The 23835-nt window shown below is 40.5% G+C and overlaps 1 protein-coding gene across 2 annotated transcripts in view; it reads right to left on the bottom strand.

The window, feature by feature from the left end:
- The window catches only part of LOC139154386 (sodium channel protein type 5 subunit alpha-like), a 408716-nt gene that overhangs the window by 162987 nt on the left and 221894 nt on the right, over positions 1-23835 (bottom strand). For both annotated transcript variants that reach the window (XM_070728917.1, XM_070728916.1), the window contains exon 15: positions 2172-2642. In XM_070728917.1, the coding sequence (XP_070585018.1) occupies positions 2172-2642 (471 nt within the window). The remainder of the gene's footprint in view (positions 1-2171; positions 2643-23835) is intronic.

Below are 23835 nucleotides of genomic sequence, written 5' to 3'. Positions count from 1 at the left end.
TGTTCAGGCTTCAGGACCATTAGGAGGGACTCTGCCCTCATTTTTCACAACGCCTAGAGTATTCAGAATAATCAGGTGGAGCCTGATGGAGTTCTCAATTCTTTCTGCAAAGGAACATTCACAGGGAATTCTCCAAAATCACAAGGATTTTAATTGTCCCCTCTCTCTACAGTAATTATCGCAATGATAGAAAGAGAGAGAGAGAGACAGAGAGAGAGAGAGAGAGAGAACGAGCCTATGGAAAGTGAGAGAGGGGGAAGGAGGGAGGGAGAGACAGTCTATGGAGAGAGAAAGAAATGATAGAGAGAGAGAGAAAGAGAGAGAGTCTATGGATACAGAGAGAGAGACTATGGAAAGGGAGAGGAGAAAAAAGAGGGAGAGAAAGAGAGACAGAGAAAGAGAGGGAGGGAGGGAAAGACAGAAAGAAGAGAGAGAGGGACTATGGAGAGGGAGAAAGAGAGAAGGGAGACAGAGACGATGCATATTAGAATCCTATTTTGTTGTATAAGTCCCCATCTACTATTTCTCAGGATATCTAAAGCACACGGAGATAAGAAACACATTTGTTCCCTTGTCTTTTTGAATTTATGCTTCCTGAATCAGCTACTACCTGCATGTCTTCCCCAAGCAACATTTCAGTCAGCAGTGAGTATTTCACAGTGGTTAAATCTCAACAATGCAAACAAAAAAAAAATCTTTCAGATTTGATACTCAGGAGCTTTCTTGTGTTTTACAACTTGCATAAACTGTTCACAAGCTATCAATATCCAACTCACAGCTTCCTCCCAAAAGAATACAACATCAAATGGTGAATTAAAGTCCGTTTCCACTTGTAAAGCCCTTAACGACCACCATAAGGCAATTTTTAAAAAGCTATTTTGTCAGATTGTATCAGGACCACTATATCTTTTTAACTTTCACGAGTTCCAATCAAGGACCCTAGAATTTTCAGACTGGTACACAATGAGCTACAGTTGTCAGGATTCCTTGTAGAGAAGAACTAACTAACTGATAAATTAATCTAGTTGCATCCTTGTGTCCTTGGAGAACACCATGGCAACCATTGTGCTATTATAAAAGGGAAAGCTTGATACTGTAATACAGAAAAGAGGAATTTATCACAGAAGGATATTCCAGTTTTGGCATTAACATCTACAAATACCCGGAACAATTAAAGCAACAGTGTTGCGGTTTGTGTCTCAATTTTGGATGGTTCTAATATCGTCTCCACTCCAGGATCTCGAGTCTGCAAAACGGGTGCCACTCACTCACATAGGCAATGAGCGTGACACAATTTGCACACAAGCTGAGATCCTATATGAATTCTGGGTTGGCTATCATCAATTTCTCCAGAACAACATCACTGTCTGCATCCGCTCGGCAAACCCAACAGACTGCAAAATACCTTTGTCCCATGCTATCCATTGTATGAACAACTGGATAGTCCTTTTCAAACTGTTATAAATTCCATGTGTGTTGGAACCACAATGGCTTCAATTCCAAACCATGTTTGGAGAAGGCTGTTCTGCACCATGTACCTCTTTCTCACGCCTTCTCTAAAGGTGCATCGGTTTCGCTGGAGGAGCCACTGGGGGGGCATGGAGCAATGCCGGGGGGCACGTGACCCCAGGGAACATCCTTTTTTTTTGCTGCAGGGATTAGAGGTTTTTTTCCACCAAACAATAGCACACAGCACAGTGCAGGAGGATATGAAATGGAGATAATAAACATTTAAGAGACATCGTGGAAAAATATTTAACAGCTATGAAAAGAAAGGAGGAGAGAGACGGAGACAATGAGACAAACGTTAAGTCTCCTGAAAGCTAAGACGAGGAAATAGGACAAAGTATATATAGCATTTGGCTTCACTGTGACTATGGTGGGAGACGAGGAAAGACCAGGATGTTTACTGTGTCTAAAAATGTTGGACGAATAAATTAAGGTGTCACTTAAATTAAATAAATTAAGGCGTCACTTAAATTAAACACATTACACCCCAGTCACACTGATAAGCTGCTTGAGATTTTTCCAGCAAAAACATGCTGAATATTGCAAAAAATTGTCCTGGTGGAGAGTTGGGGGAGGGGGACGACGAAATGTTTACTTCTTTTTTTGGGGGGGGGGGCTTAACAGAAAATAATTGAGAAGCACCGGTTTAAGGAGAAACTTACCTGGTCCGTTTCTGTGAATGTGCTTTGCTCGTCATCTTCAATGTCCGACTCTCCCATCGCAATGGGGACACAAATGGACATGTTTGGGTTGATCATAAAGTCATTGTTGTGGTCGTCAGACAGCTGGTGCCCCGCTCTGAAGATGGCAGCTCTGGCGTTGCTGGTGTGGTTCTCCTTCTGGTTCTGCTCGTCTTTGACAAACTCGTTGGCCGTGTGGTTGTTGACGCAGTTGTGCATGACGGGTTGGTTCTGGGCCACGAGCTTCATCATGGCTTTCTTTTCAGCCGTGGCCTTTGGCTGCCGAAGGACCCTGCAGCAGAAACTCCACATGGCGCTCTTGAGGTACTTCAGCCCCCGGTTGATGCGGGCAAAGGCCAGCTGCAGGTTGTTCATCTCCCCGTCCTCGTCTGGCGCAGAAAGATTGTCAGCACTGAATGAGCTCAGCAGTAAGGCAAGAAAGAGGTTCAGCACCTGAAAGGCAACAAAACTTATTTATTTATTTTTGATCTATTTGTTTTGTCAAGTACATATTGGGGATATGTAAAGATATAATAATATTCATATGCATGATACAGTGCTAGTAAAACATTTTTAAAAACTAATGTTAGGACAGAGGATGGAAGGCATTCTGGTGAACTTATGCACACCTCTTAGGAATCAGGAGAGGTCAACAGTGGATAGTCTAAGGGTAAAGTTTTTGGGGTTAGGGGATGATGATACTACAGACCTAAGTGCTAAAGCCCACTGCAACAACATCGCCAAAAAAGCCTCTAGAGTTGTTAACCTGATCCTACGCAGCTTCTGCTCAGGCAATCTCACTCTACTCACAAGAGCCTACAAAACTTTTGCCAGACCCATCCTAGACTACTACTCATCTGTCTGGAACCCATACCACATCTCAGATATCAACACCCTTGAAAATGTCCAAAGATATTTCACCAGAAGAGCCCTTCACTCCTCCCCTCGAAACAGAATATCCTACGAAAATAGACTAACAATCCTGGGCCTAGAAAGCCTAGAACTACGGCGCCTAAAACACGATTTGAGTATTGCCCACAAAATCATATGCTGCAACATCCTACCGGTCAATGACTACTTCAGCTTCAATTGCAACAACACCAGAGCACGCAACAGATTCAAACTTAATACAAACCGCTCCAAACTTGACTGTAAAAAATATGATTTCAACAATCGAGTTATCGAAGCGTGGAACTCATTACCGGACTCAATTGTGTCAACCCCTAACCCCCAACACTTCTCCCTTAGACTCTCCACGATTGACCTCTCCAGGTTCCTAAGAGGCCAGTAAGGGGCGTACATAAGTGCACTGGTGGGCCTTTCGTTCCCTGTCCAATTGTCTTTCCTTTCTCTCACTTATCATATATATTCTCTTCCTTTCATATATCCTCTCCTCAAAGTTCACTTTCACCCTCTTTTATATTATCACATGTCTATTTTTCTTCCTATGTATTTGTGTGTTGGACAAATGAATAAATAAATAAATAAAAATAAAATAAATAGAGTCTGATAGTGAGTTCCATGCATCACTACTCGGTTACTAAAGTTGTATTTCCTGCAGTTGAGTTTAGAGCAGTTTACATCAAGTTTTATTAAGAAGTATTATCTGAATTTTCCCCTGGCATTCTGTTGTTATATTTGGGTGAATACAGGTAGTCCTCAATTTACAAGTATTTATTTTGGGGGGGTGGGGTATAACATTTTTTATTTTTCTCCACCTTAAGATAAAACATGTCATAAAAAAACACCACAATACCAATATCCAACTGTATACATATGCCAAATTTCCATATCATTTATGTGCTTTAAGGGGTTTCTTTCTACTCTCCCTTTCCCCTCCCATACCTCCATCTCTCCAACATTTAAACTAGTTAAAAAATACAGTGGTACCTCAAGATACGAACCCCTCGTCTTACGAACAACTCGTGATACGAACCTGGGGTTCAGAAAAATTTTGCCTCTTCTTACGAACTTTTTTCGAGTTACGAACTGGCGTTCGGAGACTGCTGGGAAGCTGCGCGGCTGTTTTAAAAGGTGACAGCTGGGCGGCGGGGCTTCCCAGAAGCCTCCCGAACGCCGGTTCGTAACTCGAACAAAGTTCGTAAGAAGAGGCAAAATTTTTCTGAACCCCGGGTTCGATTCGGGAGGTTGCTGGGAAGCCCTCCAGCCAGGCTGTCACCTTTTAAAACAGCCACGCGGCTTCCCAGCTGTCTCCCAAAGCCAAACGCGGAAGTTCGGCTTTGGCGTTCGGCTTCAGGAGACAGCTGGGAAGCCGCGCGGCTGTTTTAAAAGGTCGCAGCCGGCCTGGGGGGCTTCCCAGCACCCCCCCGAACCTGGGTTCGTGGGGGTGCTGGGAAGCCCCCCAGGCCGGCTGTCACCTTTTAAAACAGCCGCGCGGCTTCCCAGCAGTCGCCGAAAGCCGTTTTTTTGCGGGGGTTTTTTTGGTTGCACGGATTAATTGACTTTACATTGTTTCCTATGGGAAACAATGTTTCGTCTTACGAACCTTTCATCTTACGAACCTCCTCCTTGCACCAATTAAGTTCGTATCATGAGGTATTACTGTACTAAAATTTAAGAACAAAAGCAAAGCCAACCCTCCCCCCAAATATATTCTCAATATCTAACATTCTATAAATCCCATATTCTTCATTATTTACAGAGAGAGAGAGAGAGAGAGAGAAATTCCCCTCATTCTAACATTTAAACTGATTACCTAATGAAAATAGTTTTCCCATATAAAATGATATAAAACATGAACTATTTTAAATTTGTGTAACATTAGCATCTAGTGCTGCCACCATTTCTTTTCTTTTATTTTTCATCATCTGAGTGTCTACCCTCTATTTTCTTATTCTTTTACTTCACTTCAAAAAAATATTCATGTGCTTTAATTATTTTTAACTTCCATCCATGGATGAAACTTATAAGGGGAGGGACCATTAGAAGTTACAACATCACTAGAAAAAAGTGACTTAGGCCTGTGGCCGTTGCAGCACCCGCATGGGCACATGATCAAAACCCAGACCTTTGGCAATTGACTCATGTTTATGACAGTCACAGAGTTCCCAGGGTCATGTGATCACCTTTAGCAAACGTCTGACAAGCAAAGTCAATGGGGAAGCCAGATTCACTTAACAACCGTGTGACTAAGCTATGAACTGCAGGGATTCCCTAACAACCAGTGCAAGAAAGGTCGTAAAATGAGGCAGAACTCACTTAACAACTGTCTCATTCAGCAACAGAAATTTTGGGCTCAATTGTGGTGGTAGATTAGCAACAATCTATATAACCTCGCTCTCTTCTATCTGTAATCCATCTTGTCTAAAACCATACATAACAAGTTCATTTTTTTCTGTTTCATACAAAAAGTCTATATTATAAGGGATTTCCAGTCAAAATAAAAATAGATATTGACTTTTCTCCGATCAAATAAATCAATTTAGCCATCTCAGCAACTTCCATCATCTTTACCAATTATTCTATTGTGAATAGTGCTGAATTTTTCTGTTGATTTATACAATAATTTTGCTGCAGTTGCCTTGTAGAAAAGCAAAGTTACATAACTTTTTAATAATTGGTTGTCCATCAACCCCAGAATTGGAACACAAAAAATGTCTCTTCTTGTTACTCACATTTCCTACACAATTTTGATGGGCCATTATACATTCCAGACAATTTCTCTAGCAACATATAGCAATGGAATATAATTTTATCAAAAAATTATTTGGGGTTATAACATAGAGTAAATTATAATCATTTAAACCACATATTTCCCATTGTTCTATATAATTAAAATTTTAATCTGGGTTAACATACTTTCTTTTGTTCTTCTATTTCAAATTTTAATAAAAGTTTATACATTTTAGTGCTTACATCTGCATCATTTGCGCACCATTCTATTTATAATGCTTTAAAAAACCCATAATTTTGTCTACTTTCAATCTTTGTAATACTATAATGTAAATAACCGAGCCAGTATATTGCCCCCAACAATCCGGGTCCTCATTTTACCCACCTCGGAAGGATGGAAGGCAGAGTGAACCTTGAGCCGGTGGTGAGATTTCAACCGCTGACCTACAGATCTAGCAGTCAAATCCTCTCATTATGTTATTTATTTATTTATTCATTCATTCATTCATTCACTTGTTCATTCATTCATTCATTCATTCATTCACTTGTTCATTCATTCATTCATTCATTCATTCATTCATTCATTCATTCATTCATTCGGTGCTCAACTCCCAAAGGACTCTGGGCGGCTTCCAACAGATAAAAACTATTTCTAAAACAGCATAAAACATTTCATTAACAAAACCCCATTAAAACACACATATTCATCATTGGTGGCCTGATGTCACAGTCATCAATGGTCCCAGGCCTGCTGGAACAGCCAGGACTTTACAGCTTTGCGGAAGGCGATATTCTCTACTCAGTATTTCAGGAACCAAAACAAAACAAGAGAGGAGACAGTGGGTGTCTCTGTTTTGTTCTTTTTTAAAAATATCTTACAGGTTTTTGCTAGATGTCCATGAACAATTACTTCTGCTTTCTGTGAAGTGTAAATTGATCTTACCCATTTTACAAAATTATCTCAAAAAAATCACAGTTATCACAGCTTAACAGCTCAAATTGTCGAAGGCCTTCTTGGCATCTAAGAAAATCAATGTGGCTTGCTTTTCATTATGAGAAATATTAGAGCAGTTTTAATATTGTTCTTTAACTGTCTTTTAGGCGAAAATCCACACTGATCCTCATGAATAAACTCTTGTAAAATTATTTTCAGTCTACCAGCTGAAAATAACTTATAGCCAGCAACTTATAGTCATTATTCAATAATGTTAACGATCTGGTTGAAGTCAATTCTTGCCCTTTAGATATTAATGCTGTACAGGTAGTGCTTGGTTTACGACCACTATTGAGCCTCAAATTTCTGTTGCTAAGTGAGGCATTTATTAAACGAGTTCTGCCCCATTTTATGACCTTTATATGCCACAGCTGTTAAACGAAACACTGCAGTTGTTCAGTTAGTAACATGGTTCTTAATAGACCAACTGCAGTGTTTTCTTTAACAGCCGTGGCATAGAAAGGTCATAAAATGGGGCAGAACTCGTTTAATAAATGCCTCAATTAGCAACAGAAATTTGAGGCTCAATTGTAGTCGTAAATCAAGGACTACCTGTAGAGCAATAATATCTATGGTTGTTAACTTGTCAGAAGGTTGCAAAAAGGGTTCACATAACCCCAGGACAATGCAACTGTCATAAATAGATATCTGAATTGGTGATCACAGGGATGCTTTAATGGTTGTGGGAAAGGTAGTCACAAGTCAGTTTTTTCAGTGCTGTTATAACTTCAAATGATTGTTAAATGAATTGTTGAAGGTTGAGGATTATGTTGAGCAGTCTCTTTCCTATTCTCTGAAATACAATGGATTAAAGTTTCACAACAAATACGAGACTCAGACTTCTAATACAAGTAGTTCTCAACATGTGACCAACAATAAACCCAGAATAACAGTATAATAAATCATCGCGATCATTAAAACAAGAGCCCAATGACTTACTCAATGACTGTAATTCTGGCATGGCTTATTTTGTGGGTGTGGCTTGCTGGCCATGTGACCGGGTGGGAGGGGCTTGATGATCATGTGACGAGGGTGGCTTAAAGGTCATGTGACTGGCTTAAAGGTGGCCAATTTGACGTTTGGGTTAGGGTGCCTGGCCTCTCCTTGCCTCAAAGAGATACAATTTCCCTATTTACTGAACATCCAAAATGTACTATTTAATTTTATGTATGTATGTATGTATGTGTTTGTTTGTTTGTTTGTTTGTTTGTTTATTCATTCATTCACTCACTCACTCACTCACTCACTCACTCACTCACTCACTCACTCATTCATTTATTTTATTTTATGCTGCCCCTCTCCAAGGACTATGCTGTATATGCCATATGCGTACATACATATTGCGCACAGGCACACAAAAATATACATTATCTACTATATAAACTGTATGTACACACACACAGCTCTTCTAAAATTATACACATTCAACCTCATTTACTGCGATAGGAAAAACATACCCAGAGCCCACAAGGGGAAAAAAGAAAACCAATCAAAATGCTTCTACTGGTTCTGCGTACCTGACCGTACCCGTAGGAGCCCATTACTGCAGTGGACCTACCATCCTTGTCCTAATTTACCCATCTGGCAGGGTTGCTGCTACTGCCGCTATTGGTGCCCTGCGCACACAACTTCTTGTCACTGGCATGTGTGCATGGCCCGGTGAGATTCTGCTTCTGTGCATGTGTGCACGTATGCAATTGAGGGGATTTTTTTTGCTTCTATGCATGCGCGGAGGCAAAGAAATCGCTGAAATCTTGCACACACGTGCATCCCCTCGCATGATTTTGCTTCCTGCGCATGCGCAGAAGTAAAATACTACTGGGACGCGCACACACACCAGAGACCCAAAACTGCACGTACAGCTCCGGTTTTACTACTGTTGTGGCAACCTCATCCATATCAGTAGGAACCTGCTACTGGTCCTCATGTATTCGCAAAATATCATGTAGATTAGATTAGATTAGATTTATTGCATTTATATGCCGCCCCTTTCCGTAGACTCGGAGCGGCTCACAATAATGGTAAACAATGCATAATAACAAATCTAATATTTAGTAATCTAAATTCCAGTTACAAGTACCCAAAACCATGCTTGTACTTCTTACATATTCACAATTATGTTTATACTTTGTCTGTAATCATATACACTCTTGGCTAAATAAATAGCTAAAAAATAAAAATAAAATTACTAAGCGACTGCGTAAAAGCATTAAATGGAAGGCGGGATGCCTGAGAGGCTAGGGGGGATCTTGACAGCAGAAGGGGACCACTCTCCATGGGACAATTTAACCATTCAGTTTAATTACTTGTAATTTAAAAAAAAAACATTTTAAGCTTTGTCATTCATATTTCATTCTGTGTCTCCTTTGGCACCCTTCTTTCTTTAATGATTCTAGCCCAGTGATGGTGAACCTATGGCACGGAGCAAGATGAGCCATTGTTCTAGCTCAGCTCCAACGTGCATGTGTGTGCCAGCCAGGTGATTTGTGGTTCACACAGAGGCTCTGGGAGGGTGTTTTTGGCTTCCAGAGAGCCTCTTGGGGGTGGGGAGGGCTTTTTACCCTCCCCCGTCTCCAGGGAAGCCTTTGGAGCTTGGGAAGAGTGAAACACGAGCCTACTGGGCCCACTCCCACCAGAAGTTGGGAAACAAGCCGTTTCCGGCCTCCAGAGGGCCTCCAGATGTCCTCCATGGGGCGGGGGAAGCTGTTTTTGCCCTCCCCAGGCACTGAATTATGCGTGTGGGCACTTGGGCATGCATAATCGCACTCAAACATGCTCTTTCGGCACTAAAGGAAAAAAGGTTCGCCATCACTGTTCTATTCCACCATTTCTTTGATATTAATGTAACTCTTGTTCCACAGTGTCCCATGGCAAGTTGGCCCTGGCAAATTGTTTTTTCTGGCTCAAATCCCCACCACGGTATCTCCTTCCCAGTAAAGACGTGGCCTTAATGGCGCTGCAAAAAAGATCAGGCATGGCCACGTAATGACCCACTTAAGGACCAGCATAATTGACAACCAACTGCCCAAGGAGCTGCTGATTCAGTTCTACAGAGGAATAATTGAGTCTGTCATCTGCACCTCTATAACTGTCTGGTTTGGTGCTGCAACCCAACAGGACCAACACAGACTTCAGAGGAGAATCAGAATTGCAGAAAAAACAATTGCTGCCAATCTGCCTTCCATTGAGGACCTGTATACTGCACGAGCCAAAAAGAGGGTGGGTAAAATATTTACTGACCCCTCGCATCCTGGACACAAATTGTTTCAACTTCTACCCTCAAAACGTCACTACAGAGTACTGCACACCAAGACAACTAGACACAAGAACAGTTTTTTCCCGAACGCCATCACTCTACTAAACAAATAATTCCCTCAAAACTGTCAGACTTTCTACTAAATCTGCACTTCTATTCTACTAGTTTTTCTCATCATTCCTATCACCCTTTTCCTCCCATGTTGACTGTATGACTGTAACTTGTTGCGTATATCCTAAGATTTTTATTAATATTGCTTCTTCATTGCTTATTTGACCCCTATGACAATCATTAAGTGTTGTATCACATGATTCTTGACAAATGTATATTTTATTTTATGTACGTTGAGAGCATATGCACCAAGACAAATTCCTTGTGTGTCCAATCACACTTGGCCAATAAAAATTCTATTCTATTCTATTCTATTCTAATTGTAAGGTCCATTATGTAAGTCCAGGACTAGCTGTATAGAGAAACAGAGATTATGAACAGACCAACGGTAATAAAGGAAACTTCTGAAGCTATGAAAGAGACTGAACCATCTTAGCACCAAGCTGCGTAATGAGGCACAGCTTTTGAAGGATGGAGTCCAGATCATTGTACTCTATGCAATTTATTTTGAAAACAATTTAGGCTAATGAGCAGAGTTAAAAGGCAAGTTTCAAACAATGTCACAAATCTGAATGTAATCAATCTTTGGAGAGAGACATTATACATTAGATGCTTTCTTACTCTAGGTGAGAAAATTATGCACACCTCTGCCAGAACTCCATTCCCCTTTTCACAGGGGGAAAAGTGCCATACAGCTACTTCTTGACTTTCAATAGCTGATTTTATGACTGTTCAAAGTTGCACACACAAAAAATGTGAACCTGTGATCATTGTTCGAAGTTACTACCCTTGCAACATCCCTATGATCAAAATTCAGATGGTTGTAGTATCCTAAGGTCACATGGTCACTTTTTGTGACCTTCTGACAAGTCAATAGGGGAGCCAGACTCATATAACAACCTAACTTAACAACCGCAGTGAATCATTTAACAACCATATCAAGAAAGGTCATAAACGAGGGAAAATTCACTTAGAAAATATCTCACTTAACCATAGATATATTGGGCTCAATTGTGGTCGTAAATTGAGGGCTGCCTGGACCATGGTTCACACTCTGCCCAAATTGTAGCCCAAAAGCTCTTCCACTGAACCCTTCTTAGTCCCTCACAAGTTATTTTAGGGTGCCTACCGCCTTGGCCTATGGCCGTGATGATAGACCTGCACCACTCATCCTACAAGTGGCATGCAGAGCCATCTCTCCAGGCACATGGAACCATCGCCCATTGCTCTTCTGGGTTCTGGCACATCGGCCAGCAGGCCCATGTGCATGTGTGCCATGGGAAGATGTTCTTCTGGTTCCCGGCATTTGCGTCGGCCACCTGGTCTTCTGGTTTCTGGTGCACATGGATACACAAAGAACAGCTCACATGCCCAAAGAAGCAGAGATGGGATCCCGGTGGTCTCATCTCCTGCGAAGACCCACCTCCCCAAGAGAGCAGCAGGGGCAGCGCTGCTTGTTCTTGAGAGCGGGCGAGGGGGAGGGGCGGTTCTCCTCCAGAATCCTGGCCACAAGCAGCAGAGAACTTATTCTGTATCTCCTGTGAAGCTCCTCCACCATGGAGAGCAACAGCGGCAGGGGGGGGGACAGCAGCCGCCAAGAACAAGCAGGGCTGCCCCAGCTGCTCTCTCGGGGCAGCAGGGCTGCATAGCTTCTGTCACACTGCTATTTGCAGCTGGGATGCTAGATGAAACCCTCCCCCACTTCTGGCACTGGGATAATGCCAGACACTGGCACTTAGGATGCCGCACGAATCCCAGTGACCAGTTAGGTCCCACAGGGTCGGCCTTCTAGACAATGTCACTTGGTGGGGCTTAAGGGAAAAGCCTTCTCTGTGGGGGCCCCAGCCTTCTGGAATCAACTCCCCCTAGAGATTCGCACTGCCCCCACCCTCCTCGCCTTCCATAAGAGCCTAAAGACTCATCTGTGCTGCCCTGCCTGGGGTCATTAGATTCTACGCCCTGGCCAATGAATGTATAATGGGTATGTGTGCATGTTAATAGGCCTTTTAGTTTTTAAATGTAATTCTTAATTTTAATTTTAATTTTAATTATTATATCTCAATGTATACTGTTTTTATATGCTGTGAGCCACTCTGAGTCTTTGGAGAGAAGCGGCATATACATTTAATTAATTAATTAATGATAATAATAATGATGATGATGATAATAATAATAATAATAATAATAATAATAATAATAAGCGGCCTTTTGCAATTGACAGATGGAGATTTTGTCAACCATCAGAATTGACAAAATCTCCATCTGTCAATTGCAAAAGGCTGCTTTACTGGGATCGGCACACATAATTCGCCGCTACATCACGCAGTCCTAGGTGCTTGGGAAGAGCCCGACTGGTGATGAAATACAAAATCCAGCATAGTGATCTCGTTTGCTGTGTTGTATTGACATAATAATAATAATAATAATAATAATAATAATAATAATAATAATAATAATAATAGACTCAACGGCCAGGAAGCAGGCATGCTCCCTTGGCAGAGGAGGCGGGAGGAGGCCTGTGCTGGCTTGTTCTCAGTGGTGGGTTGGGAGGCACTTCATTAATACTCTTCCGGGTTCTGGCGCATGCATGTGCGCCAGTCAACTGGCCTTCCTGTGCACATATGTGCCAGAGACTGGATGACCAGGTGGCTGTCGTCAGAAACCAGCTTCTCTTCTGCTGTCCATCATGCGTGTGTTTGCGTGTGCACTCCTGTTTTGACAGATGGTGTCAAAACAGTGCCCCAACACTGTCCTATGGCAAAAGATCAGCCATTGGGGTCAACACCTTACTTTTCAATGTGGTGCATTTATTCTTACTATGCAAACTTAATGAAAGTGCTTCTAAAATTAGGAACTTAAAAAAAGAGAGAAAGTGGGAAAGAGGAACATTTTGTTCCTTGCATTGTTATATTTATACCTTCTAGGACATCCAGGCTTCAATACAGAGGCGCTTATTCAGAAAAGAGAACCAGCGCAGCCTTGCAATGCAAAGGGGTTTTAGTGCACGATATTGGGTGGATCCCTGCTTTATAGCTTGTCCTTGACTTACAACAGTTTAGTGACCATTCAAAGTTACAATGGCTTTGAAAAAAAGTGACTCGGGACCATTATTCGCATTTGCAGCGCCCCCATGGTCATGTGATCAAAATTCAGATGCTTGGCAACGGGTTCATATTTATGACGGTTGAAGTCTTGGCTCCTTTTTTGATTCCCTTTTGCGACTTTCTGTCAAGTAGAGTGAATGAGGAAGCCAGATTCACTTAACAACCGTGTTACTAATTGCAAAGGATTCACTTAACAACTGTGTAAAATGAGGCAGAAATCACTTAACAAATGTCTCACTCGGGAGCAGAGATTTGGGGCTCCTTTGTGGTCATAAGTCAAGGACTATCTTTATTCCAGAGTGAAGTTGTGTTATCACTTGCCAGAAAAATATAAAATACAAAACTACTTCTAGGGAAGCCTTTGGTGTATTAACCAGGGTAATAAAAGGAATTTAAAAAACAATTCAGAGTATTATGAAATTTGGAAAAATTGGTACAATTGGATGGGCAACAAAAGTAAAGACAGGAATAAAATGTGAAAGGATATATCAAAAGGAATATAGAAATATATAATATAATATATTCCTCTATAAAGCGCTGATATAAGAAATGTAACATATACAAGATAGCGAGTTTAAATTTGTATGAAATTATTGAAATGTTGTTTTCTTTTAAAAATTTGGAAAAATTAATAAACATTATTATTATTATTATTATTATTATTATTATTATTATCATTAAAAGGAAATTTAAAAAACAATCCAATGCTTTATTGAAATTGATAGGGAATTTGCACCGAATTTTCTTATAGGGAATTCCAGTACAAGTTCTTTCATTAGCGTATTCTTACTCTTTTTTAATGATAAGATGGCCAACAAATCTGCAGGCAGAGATTTTCTTTCAAGCTGTTTTTCTAGCTTCCTCTGCTTAAATCCCATGGGAAAAAGGTTTTGAGAGGAATTATTCCCATCGGGCTTTCTCAATTTGGAAAGCATAGCATTTAGGGATATTTTAATGTGGTTTAAAAGATCAGTCATTGAAATTATCCCTTTAATAAACCCTTCACTCTTCCAGCAGTGAAATAAGCTCAGAAAAACGCAATAGAAAGAAATACAAAATTTCTCAAGCACTCTGAAAATAAACATAAAATATACTGCTCAAAAAAATAAAGGGAACGCTCAAAGAACACATCCTAGATCTGAATGAATGAAATATTCTCATTGAATACTTGGTTCTGTGCAAAGTTGAATGTGCACAACAGCATGTAAAATTGATTGTCAGTCAGTGTTGCTTCCTAAGTGGACAGTTTGATTTCACATAAGTTTGATTTACTTGGAGTTATATTGTGTTGTTTAAGTGTTCCCTTTATTTTTTTGAGCAGTGTATAAAATCTCATTGCAGGGAAAATTTATTGGGAAGCTGCAAAGCATTGACTATTTTTCATTGCTATTCTCTTCAGTCGTGATCCAATATTCTAATCAAGTACAGGTTATCCAAAACTTACAGTTCAGCCAAATATTTCCATTGCTGAGAAAGACAATTGTTAAGTGATTTTTGCCCCATTTTATGACCTTTTTGCCACAGTTAGGGGAATCATTGTAGTTGCTAAGTGGATCATGTGGTCATTAAACGAATCTGGCTTTTGCCCCCATTGACTTTGCTTGACCAAAATCTTGCTGGGAAGGCTACAGATGATGATTCCATGTCCCGCGACATTGCAACATACAATAAATATGTGCCAGTTGCCAAGTGCCCAAATGTTGGTCATAACCATGGGAATGCTGCAACGGTATGAAAAAGTGTTATAAAACATATTTTACCAGTTGTAAGTTGAGGACTATCTTTATTCCAGCCTTCTCCAGTTTATATCCTACAGCTGTATTTGTTGGCCAATTACCCCAGAAACTCTTGGGTTTGTTATACTCAGTGAATCACTGCAAATGACCTAAGAACCAAAGTCCACTGCAACAACATCGCCAAAAAAGCTTCAAGAGTTGTTAACCTAATCTTACATAGCTTCTGCTCCAGCAATCTCACACTACTAACCAGAGCATACAAAACTTTCGCCAAAACAATCCTTGAATACAGCTCATCCGTCTAGAACCCACACCACATTTCGGACATAAAGACTCTAGGAAATGTCCAGAGATACTTTACAGGAAGAGCCCTCCACTCCTCCACTCGCAACAGAATACCCTACGCAACTAGTCTTACAATCCTAGGTTTAGAAAGCTTAGAACTACGTCGTCTTAAACACCACCTAAGCATAGCCCATAAAATCATCTGCTACTATGTCCTTCCTGTCAATGACTACTTCAGCTTCAAACACAACACACAGATACAAAGTTAAAGTAAACCGCTCTAAACTCGACTGCAGGAAATACGACTTTAGTAACCGAGTAGTTGATGCATGTACGTAACAAAACAAACAAACAAACAAAATGAATGCAAGGATTTCACCATGGGTGTACCTATTATGTTTTATTTGTGCAGCCATAAATACCAGCTCAGAATTTTCTCTATTGTGATTTGGCGACTGCTGTTCCCCATAATTTGTTGCCTTCTCTGACTTTAATCATCAAAATAAAGTTAAAGAACTCTTGCACATCCGTGTGATCCGAATTCTACTTGATCTGAAGTGTCGCTGTGACTATTAATCTGCCAGCAAGGCAGTCATAATTAGATAGTCCTTGACCTATGTGCCAATCATTTAGTGACTGTTCGAAGTCACAATTGCACTGAAAAAAGTGACTTACGACCAATTTCCACACTTTTCAGCATCCCCATGGCCATGTGATCAAATTTTGGACACTGGAATGTACTTATGACGGTTGCACTCTCCTGGGGTAAGGTAATCACCATTTGCAACCTTACCAGTTGGCATCTGACAAGCAAGTCAATGGGAGAATCCAGATTTGCTTAATGAACGAATGATTCACTTAACAACTATAGTAATTGACTTAACTGTAGGAAAGAAGGTCATAAAATGGGACATAACACTGCCTTGCTTAGCAATGGAAATATCGAGGGCAATTGTGGTTGTAAGTGAGCCGGGGTGGCACAGTAGGTAGAGTGCTATACTGCAGCCACTGAAGCTGACTGTAGGTCAGCAGTTCAAATCTCATCACTGGCTCAAGGTTGACTCAGTCTTCCATCATTCCCAGGTGGGTAAAATGAGGACCCGGATTGTGGGGGCAATATGCTAGCTCTGTTAAAAAGTGCTATTGCTAACATGTTGTAAGCCGCCCTGAGTCTAAGGAGAAGGGCAACATTAAAAAATCAAATAAATACATAAATAAATAATAAATAAGTCCAGGACTACCTATAATTATAAAGAAGTTTGGGCTAACAAATTTCACACTCCCAATAACAGCACCTCAACACCCCATTTTTTTTATGCTTTTCAAAACTGCTTCGATTCGTTCAACAGACTGATGTCAAACCTGCAGGCACCAGGAATGAGAGACAATGGAAATAGGAAGTCCACCATGCTAAAATAGCTGTGTAAGTAAGATACAGAATATCCTTCACAATTAGCTGACAAATTTTGTGGTTCTGAAATACACCCTGGAGAGGAGCAAAAAAAGTGCTTATATTTTTGGAATCGATAGAACTGCTTCTTTCTAATCTAAAGGAAGAAAAGTTGATGCCCATTGCTAAATTTTAAGCCTTAAACTATCGCACAGATAATATGTATCATCTGAAGCAAATTCTTTATAGGTGGTCCTCGACATACAATAATTCATTTAGCAACTTGCCTTCAGAAATTGAGGTTGCCCCAACACTGGAGGTTTTAAGGAATAGAGTAGAGTAGAGTAGAGTAGAATAGAATAGAATAGAATAGAATAGAATTCTTAATTGGCCAAGTATGATTGGGCACACAAGGAAGTTTGTCTTGGTGCACATGCTCTCAATGTACATAAAAAGAAAAGATAAGTTCATGAAGAATCACAAGGTACAACACCTAATGAAAGTCTGGGTACAAATAAGCAATCAAATCATATTAGGAGCCAGTCAATATAAATTGTAAGGATACACGCAACAAAGTTAATCATACAGTCATTTTGGGGAGGAGATGGGTGATGGGGACGATGAGAAGATTAATAGTAGTGCAGACTTAGTAAATAGTTTGACAATGTTAAGGGAATTATTTGTTTAGCAGAATAATGGTGTTGGGCGGGAAATCTGTTCTTGTGTCTAATTGTTCTGGTGGGCAGCACTGGTGTGCAGATTGGATAACCATTTCCCTGAAAGGGTTTAAGGTTTCCTGCCTGAGCAAGGGGTTGGGCTAGAAGACCTCCAAGGCCCCTTCCATCTCTGTTATTCCTTTCTGGGTCCGAAGGCTACTACTCAGGATGATTTTGAACTTTATATCAGCTACTTAAAACAGAGTTGTATCTCCTATTCCTCTCTTCCCAGCTGTGTCAGGAGCAGGGAGAGGGCTATAAAAGAGTTTAAAAAGGGAAGTCACATGTCCAGGTGCTTTTAAAAAGAGATCACACTTGATCACAAGATCATGGGCTGGAACCAAGTTGGCAAAACTCCTTTGACTCAACAGTATTTAGAGTTAAAAACCAAATGCTTTTTATGCTGCGTTCTTGTGAATTTTGCTTGGCCTATCCATTTTCTGTGCTGATCACAATTCTCTCCAAGTCTGCTCTGGGGGCTGTTTAAAACTGTTTGCAAATATATTGAGTATACAAGCAAAGTTTGCAAAGTTCTTAATTGACGGGAAGTAGACTTTCTGCTCTGCATATAATCAGCTATATAATAAACTATAAAAGTGGGAGGATTTTTCAAGGTTATTTTTTTTCCCAGTCACACACAGATCACTAATTGCTGTTGAATCAAGACACAAAATTCAGAAAATGAGTTTTGGACAAAATAAATTCAGAAAACAAAAGAAAATCTGTTAAAAAATCTGGTTTATACCTAGAATAATGTCCATGCTTTCTATTCTTCCACACTATTATTGTTTCTTTTATTATATGCCATTTATTCATTGTAATTTGAATTTCTCACTACTCTGTTTTTCTCATCAACTCCATACAGCAACAAATTCTAGAAAGTTCTCATGCTCTTGACCCATTCGTTCTTCCTTTATATATATATTTTTCCTATGGTCTCCTAATTTATTCTCTTTAACTCGTAACTAAACAATTTCAATACATTTCTTTCATATTGGAAGTATTTCATATTGGAAGATGTGCATTCAATCCATTTTGTTCTGTCACCTTCCCCCTTGACTCCATGTTTTCTGGGTTTAGCTTGCAAATTTCTTAAGCATCGTATTTCTGTTTTTATATAACTTCTGTTACACTTAACTCTCATTTCCTATAATAGAAGGATGCTGCTACTTTACGCAGAACCACTTATGTTCTTCAAATATTCATATCTTGCAGCCATTCACATCTTTCTGCAAGCACTTGATACCTTCTGATGACCTATTCAGTCATTTGAAGAAAGAAAATATTTTCAAATTTTACCGTTGCCATGGCAGATATGATTCATCTCCGAAGGACTAAATTTCATGCCCTGACATTTTTGCTCAGTGATGTCTCCCAGAGTGACTGTAGTGGGAGCTGAGCTATACCACCTGCAGGCCTACACCTACCCTATTTCTGGAGCAGAACTGACCACAAGCTGTTAATTCCAAAAAAAAGGATGGTCTTTTCTCTGCTTACTGCAATGGTTCAAAGTTTGTATCCCATCTAAGCAGGTGTCTACTTCACCTATGTACCACTTAGAAAACCCTACTCGGCTCTTTTTTATATAAGCGTTTTAAGAGCTCCCACCCCACTTTGTTTGTAACTGCGTAACTTTATCCCAGCACACCTGCATTTATATAGAAGGTGCTTTTTTCATTCTGGGTATCATTTATCATAGGCTATTTGTGTTCCATTGTGATGTTTTACAATCTGCCTGCACCCACGTAGCAAACCCAGGAGCCTGCACTTTCTGCCACTCGGGTAGCATTGTTTTGCATTTCATTTTTGAGTAGCCTACCTTGGAGACATGCTGTCTAGTGTTTAGAAAGAACAAACCATTTACGTGTTGTGCCCATTCACCCCACTTCTATCACCACTTCTAGTACTCTTATGATGAACAATTTTAAAAAAAAAATTGCTGGGATGCATTGCCCAGTTTCTGCATTGTTCTAATATTAATTTTCCAAATTGTTTCTAAATGTCGGCAGAATTGTGCCAGGTCTAAACTGGGTTTGAAGTTCCTGATCCCTAAAAAAGAAGGAAATATCTAGACCACAACATCTAGATAGGACATCGTTTTTGAGATCCATGATGAAAAAAAGCATAATACAAAATAAAGCCGCTCCGAGTCTCCGGAGAGGGACGGCATACAAATCTAATATATAATAATAAAGAATGTAAAAATTGAAATGGCTCCCTCTATAGGAGAAGAGCAGGAAGAACTGGGCATGATTGGACATTAACATGTCATTAACTTAGAATCCTTATGTGGCCACCAACGATCCACGTCCAAGCTCTTTTGAATTCCTTCAGCCCTTATCTAAGACCAATTTAGTGCTGACTATCAGTTGCCTAAATTAATGTCAGGTACAAAGAATTGGGACCATTCCAATCCAAATCGTTGGTTATGACCTATAAAGCCCTTCATGGCACCGGACCAGATTATCTCCGGGACCGCCTTCTGCTGCACAAATCCCAGCGACCAGTTAGGTCCCACAGAGTGGGTCTTCTCCGGGTCCTGTCAACTAAACAATGCCGCTTGGTGGGACCCAGGGGAAGAGCCTTCTCTGTGGCGGCGCCGGCCCTCTGGAACCAGCTCCCCCCCAGACATTAGAATTGCCCCCACCCTCCTTGTCTTTCGTAAGCTACTTAAAACCCACCTCTGCCGCCAGGCATGGGGGAATTGAGATACCCTTCCCCCCTAGGCCTTTACAATTTTATGCATGGTATGTCTGTATGTCTGTTTGGTTTTTATTATAATGGGTTTTTAATTGTTTTTAGTATTGGATTATTATTATATGCTGTCTTATTATTGCTGTTAGCCGCCCCGAGTCTCCGGAGAGGGGCGGCTTACAAATCCAATAAATAAATAAATCAACCAATGGATAGCACCAAATTGGTGCTATAGATAAGGGTCAATTCCAGGCAGACTGGACTTGGATCATTTTTGGCAACATAAGGATTCTAAGCTGATGATACATTTAACTCTCCCCATCCAACTCTACCTAATTCTTTCAGGTATTGCCATATATAATTTTATATGCCTGCAAAGAACATGACAATTTTCAGTAGGGCATTTTTGCTTTATTCTTCTAATGGATAGAAACTCATGAAAGGAAGAACCAACTGAGAATTAGGGAGAAATTTCCTGACAGTGAGAACAATTAGTTTTTTTACTTTCTATCCAGCTCGTTTCAGCTATTTCAAATACAAATCTTTAAGAGACAGAATGGTTACCTGCTTCTGTCAACAAATGTCCAGATAACAAAGCACTGCCTCACTCTATATACAATCAGCACTCATCACAACTTGAATTTGTATGGAATAAAGCTGTGGGGAGAGGATTGGGGTGGGGGAGGAAGGACCTGCTGCCTTGAATTGCATTATGGAATTAGAGCAGATATAACTTTTTCTGTTGCTGTGGTTACTATCCTTATTTGGACAACTATGTACTCGGTTTATCCAAAAGAGAGACAGCGGTGAATTTAAAATGACCCCCTCCCCTTTCCCCTTGTAAACATTAGATAAAAATCCTAGGCAGCACCAGGATTCCCATCATAGAATGACAACTTCAGGTTGACAACTCCATTTAAATCCATCGGGGAGATTTTCCTCTCTTCCATAAATGTATTCTTGTCTACCCAGGGCAACAAAGCATATTTGCTGCCTTTATAATACCTAACAGAGGGTGTGTGTGAGTGGGTGTGTAACGGGGAGGGGGGATGGGGCAGCAGGAAACATCTATAACAAAAAAAAATAGTTTCACAAAGAAATTACTGTGCAAATGGATGGGAAGACTACCAACACTAGAAAGTAGTATGGGACAGACTGCATACCAAAATTTAGATTAGTTTTGACTTCCAGGAACTTTGGGAGTCATTAGATTTTGAATTATTTGCAGAAAGAGAGAGAGAGGGAGGGAGGGAGGGAGAGGGAGAGAGAGAGAGAGAGAGAGAGAGAGAGAGAGAGAGAAGTGCCAGTCTGATCTAGTTCAGTGATGGCGAAACTTTTTGGCACAGAGTGTGTGCATGTGCATGGACACCAGAGCACTAAAAAAATGCATGCACACGCTGGAGCACCAAAAACCCGAAGACCTGCAGGTCAATGCGCATGTGTGCACTGGTCAGCTGGTCTTTGGGTTTCCAGCAGCAGATGTGCACCAGCCAGCTGGTCTTTGCATGCACCAGGGCACTAAAAACCCAAAGACTAGCTGGCTAGCCATTAGTCTCCGGTCACAATTCAAGGTGTTGGTTATCACCTATAAAGCCCTACGTGGCTTTAGTCCCATAGACTATCTACGGGACTGTCTCCTGCCGCATACCTCCCAGAGACCAATAAGATCACACTGAATTGGCCTCCCACATCAGTTCCCGTTGACTAAGCAATGAAGGTTGGCGAGGCCACAAGGGAGGGCCTTCTCTGTAGCTGCCCCAGCTCTATGGAACCAACTCCGTACTGCTCCCACCCTAATGGCCTTTCGTAAGGCCACAAAGACCTGGCTTTGCCAGCAGGCCTGAGCACCATGAATTAGACATCTGTCATGACCGAATCCTGTTGAATGGTATGTGGCTGCAACAGCGGCGGCTTCCCTTCCAGTAGCAAGAGCGCCGGGAAGTCACGTAATGAAGGGAAGCTGCTGGAGCGGCAGCAACTGCTGAGATGGCTCCGGCGGCTTCCCTTCATCACGTGACGTTCCCGGCGCTGTTGCTACTGGAAGGGAAGCCGCCGCTGTTGCAGCCACAGGGAAGGAGAAAGTTTTTGAAGCTGCTTACAGGTAATAAGAGGAAGCAATGAGGAAAGGAGCCCCCAGAAGCTGCCAAGATTGCAGCAGTCCCCACCCTTCCTGCAGCTTGGAGCTCTTAGAGAGCTCCTCAGCCCCCTGAAGCTGCCGGGATTACATTTCGGATAATGAACAAAATTTTCTCTGGCTGTTCGGTATCTGAATTTTTGTTCAGATACCGAAGCAAATTTTTGCCGAAAATTTTGTTCGTTATCCGAAATGTACGAGAAAGGAAGCATTCGAGTACCGAGGTACCACTGTATTAGGGATGCTTGTATCCAAATAAGGATAGTAACCACAGGGCTATAGGAATTACTTCCTGGAAAACCGTGTGCTCTGAAGTTTAAGAAGTCAAAGAAGCATTATTCAACAAGTCAAGTCTCAACAGGAGCTGTCACAAAAATTGTTCCACCGTTTAGTTTTTCTGAGTTAGAAACTTTTGTACTAAAAAAAAAAAAAAGTCTTGGCTTCCATAAATAGGTACTGATCAATGCTGATTGCAGAACTGAGTAATAACCTGCTTCAAAGTACCCCATTAGTCCTTAGTAAATCAGTTCTTTGCCATAACCTAGCACTAATTTAACTCTTTAGTTGCCAATGCATCTGCACACTTGCAGTCTTTCATTCTATTCTGGGGGGGGGACGGACAATGGAGGATAGTCCTGACCCAAGAGTAGTGTTCGTTACAGATATTAAAGTGGTTGAACAATAATAATCTATCCTGGAGGACCACTCATTGCAAAAGCCCAGGATACAAACTGACTTTTGATAATAATAATAATAATAATAATAATAATAATAATAATAAGCAATCCCCTCTATATGTATTCTAAAATGAAATTAAACAGTGCAGTAATGTCAATTATATTATTATTATTATTATTATTATTATTATTATTATTATTATTATTATTATTTTATTATTATTTATTAGATTTGTATGCCGCCCCTCTCCGTAGACTCGGGGCGGCTCACAACACTGATAAAAACAATACATAATGACAAATCTAATAGTTAAACTCTAAAATAACAATAATACATTCAAAAAGTCTAAAAAACAAGAAACCCCAATATCAACTCCCTCCAGAGATTCAAATAGCACCCACCCTCCTCGACTTCCGTAAAATGCAGAAGGCCCACTTTTGTTGCCAGGTATGGGGATAATTACCATCTTTCCCCCTTTTTTATTATGTTTTTGGCCTTATTGTATGATAGATTAGGTTGAATGTATATGACTGCATAGTTAGGGGTTTTATTATGTTATTAATGCCTTCTTAAAGGAATTTAATTTTTTATTATTAGATTTGTAATGTATTGTATTAGTGTTATGCTGTGAGCCGCCCCGAGTCTTTGCAGAGGAGCGGCATACAAATCTAATAAACTATAACTATAAACAAAAAAACAGTATGTTTGCTTTATCGCTATTGTTATGGAAACTATATCTACCTATCTATCTATCTATCTATCTATCTATCTATCTATCTATCTATCTATCTATCTATCTATCCATCCATCTATCTTATCTCTCTCTCCTCCCTCTCTCTCTCTCTCTCTCTCTCTCTCTCTCTCTCTCTATCTATCTATCTATCTATCTATCTATCTATCTATCTATCTATCTAT

The sequence above is a fragment of the Erythrolamprus reginae genome, chromosome Z (assembly GCF_031021105.1).
Source record: "Erythrolamprus reginae isolate rEryReg1 chromosome Z, rEryReg1.hap1, whole genome shotgun sequence".
NCBI lineage: Eukaryota > Metazoa > Chordata > Lepidosauria > Squamata > Dipsadidae > Erythrolamprus > Erythrolamprus reginae.
Note: the sequence above shows the minus strand (reverse complement) of the source record. Positions and strands in the feature narration are given on the sequence as shown.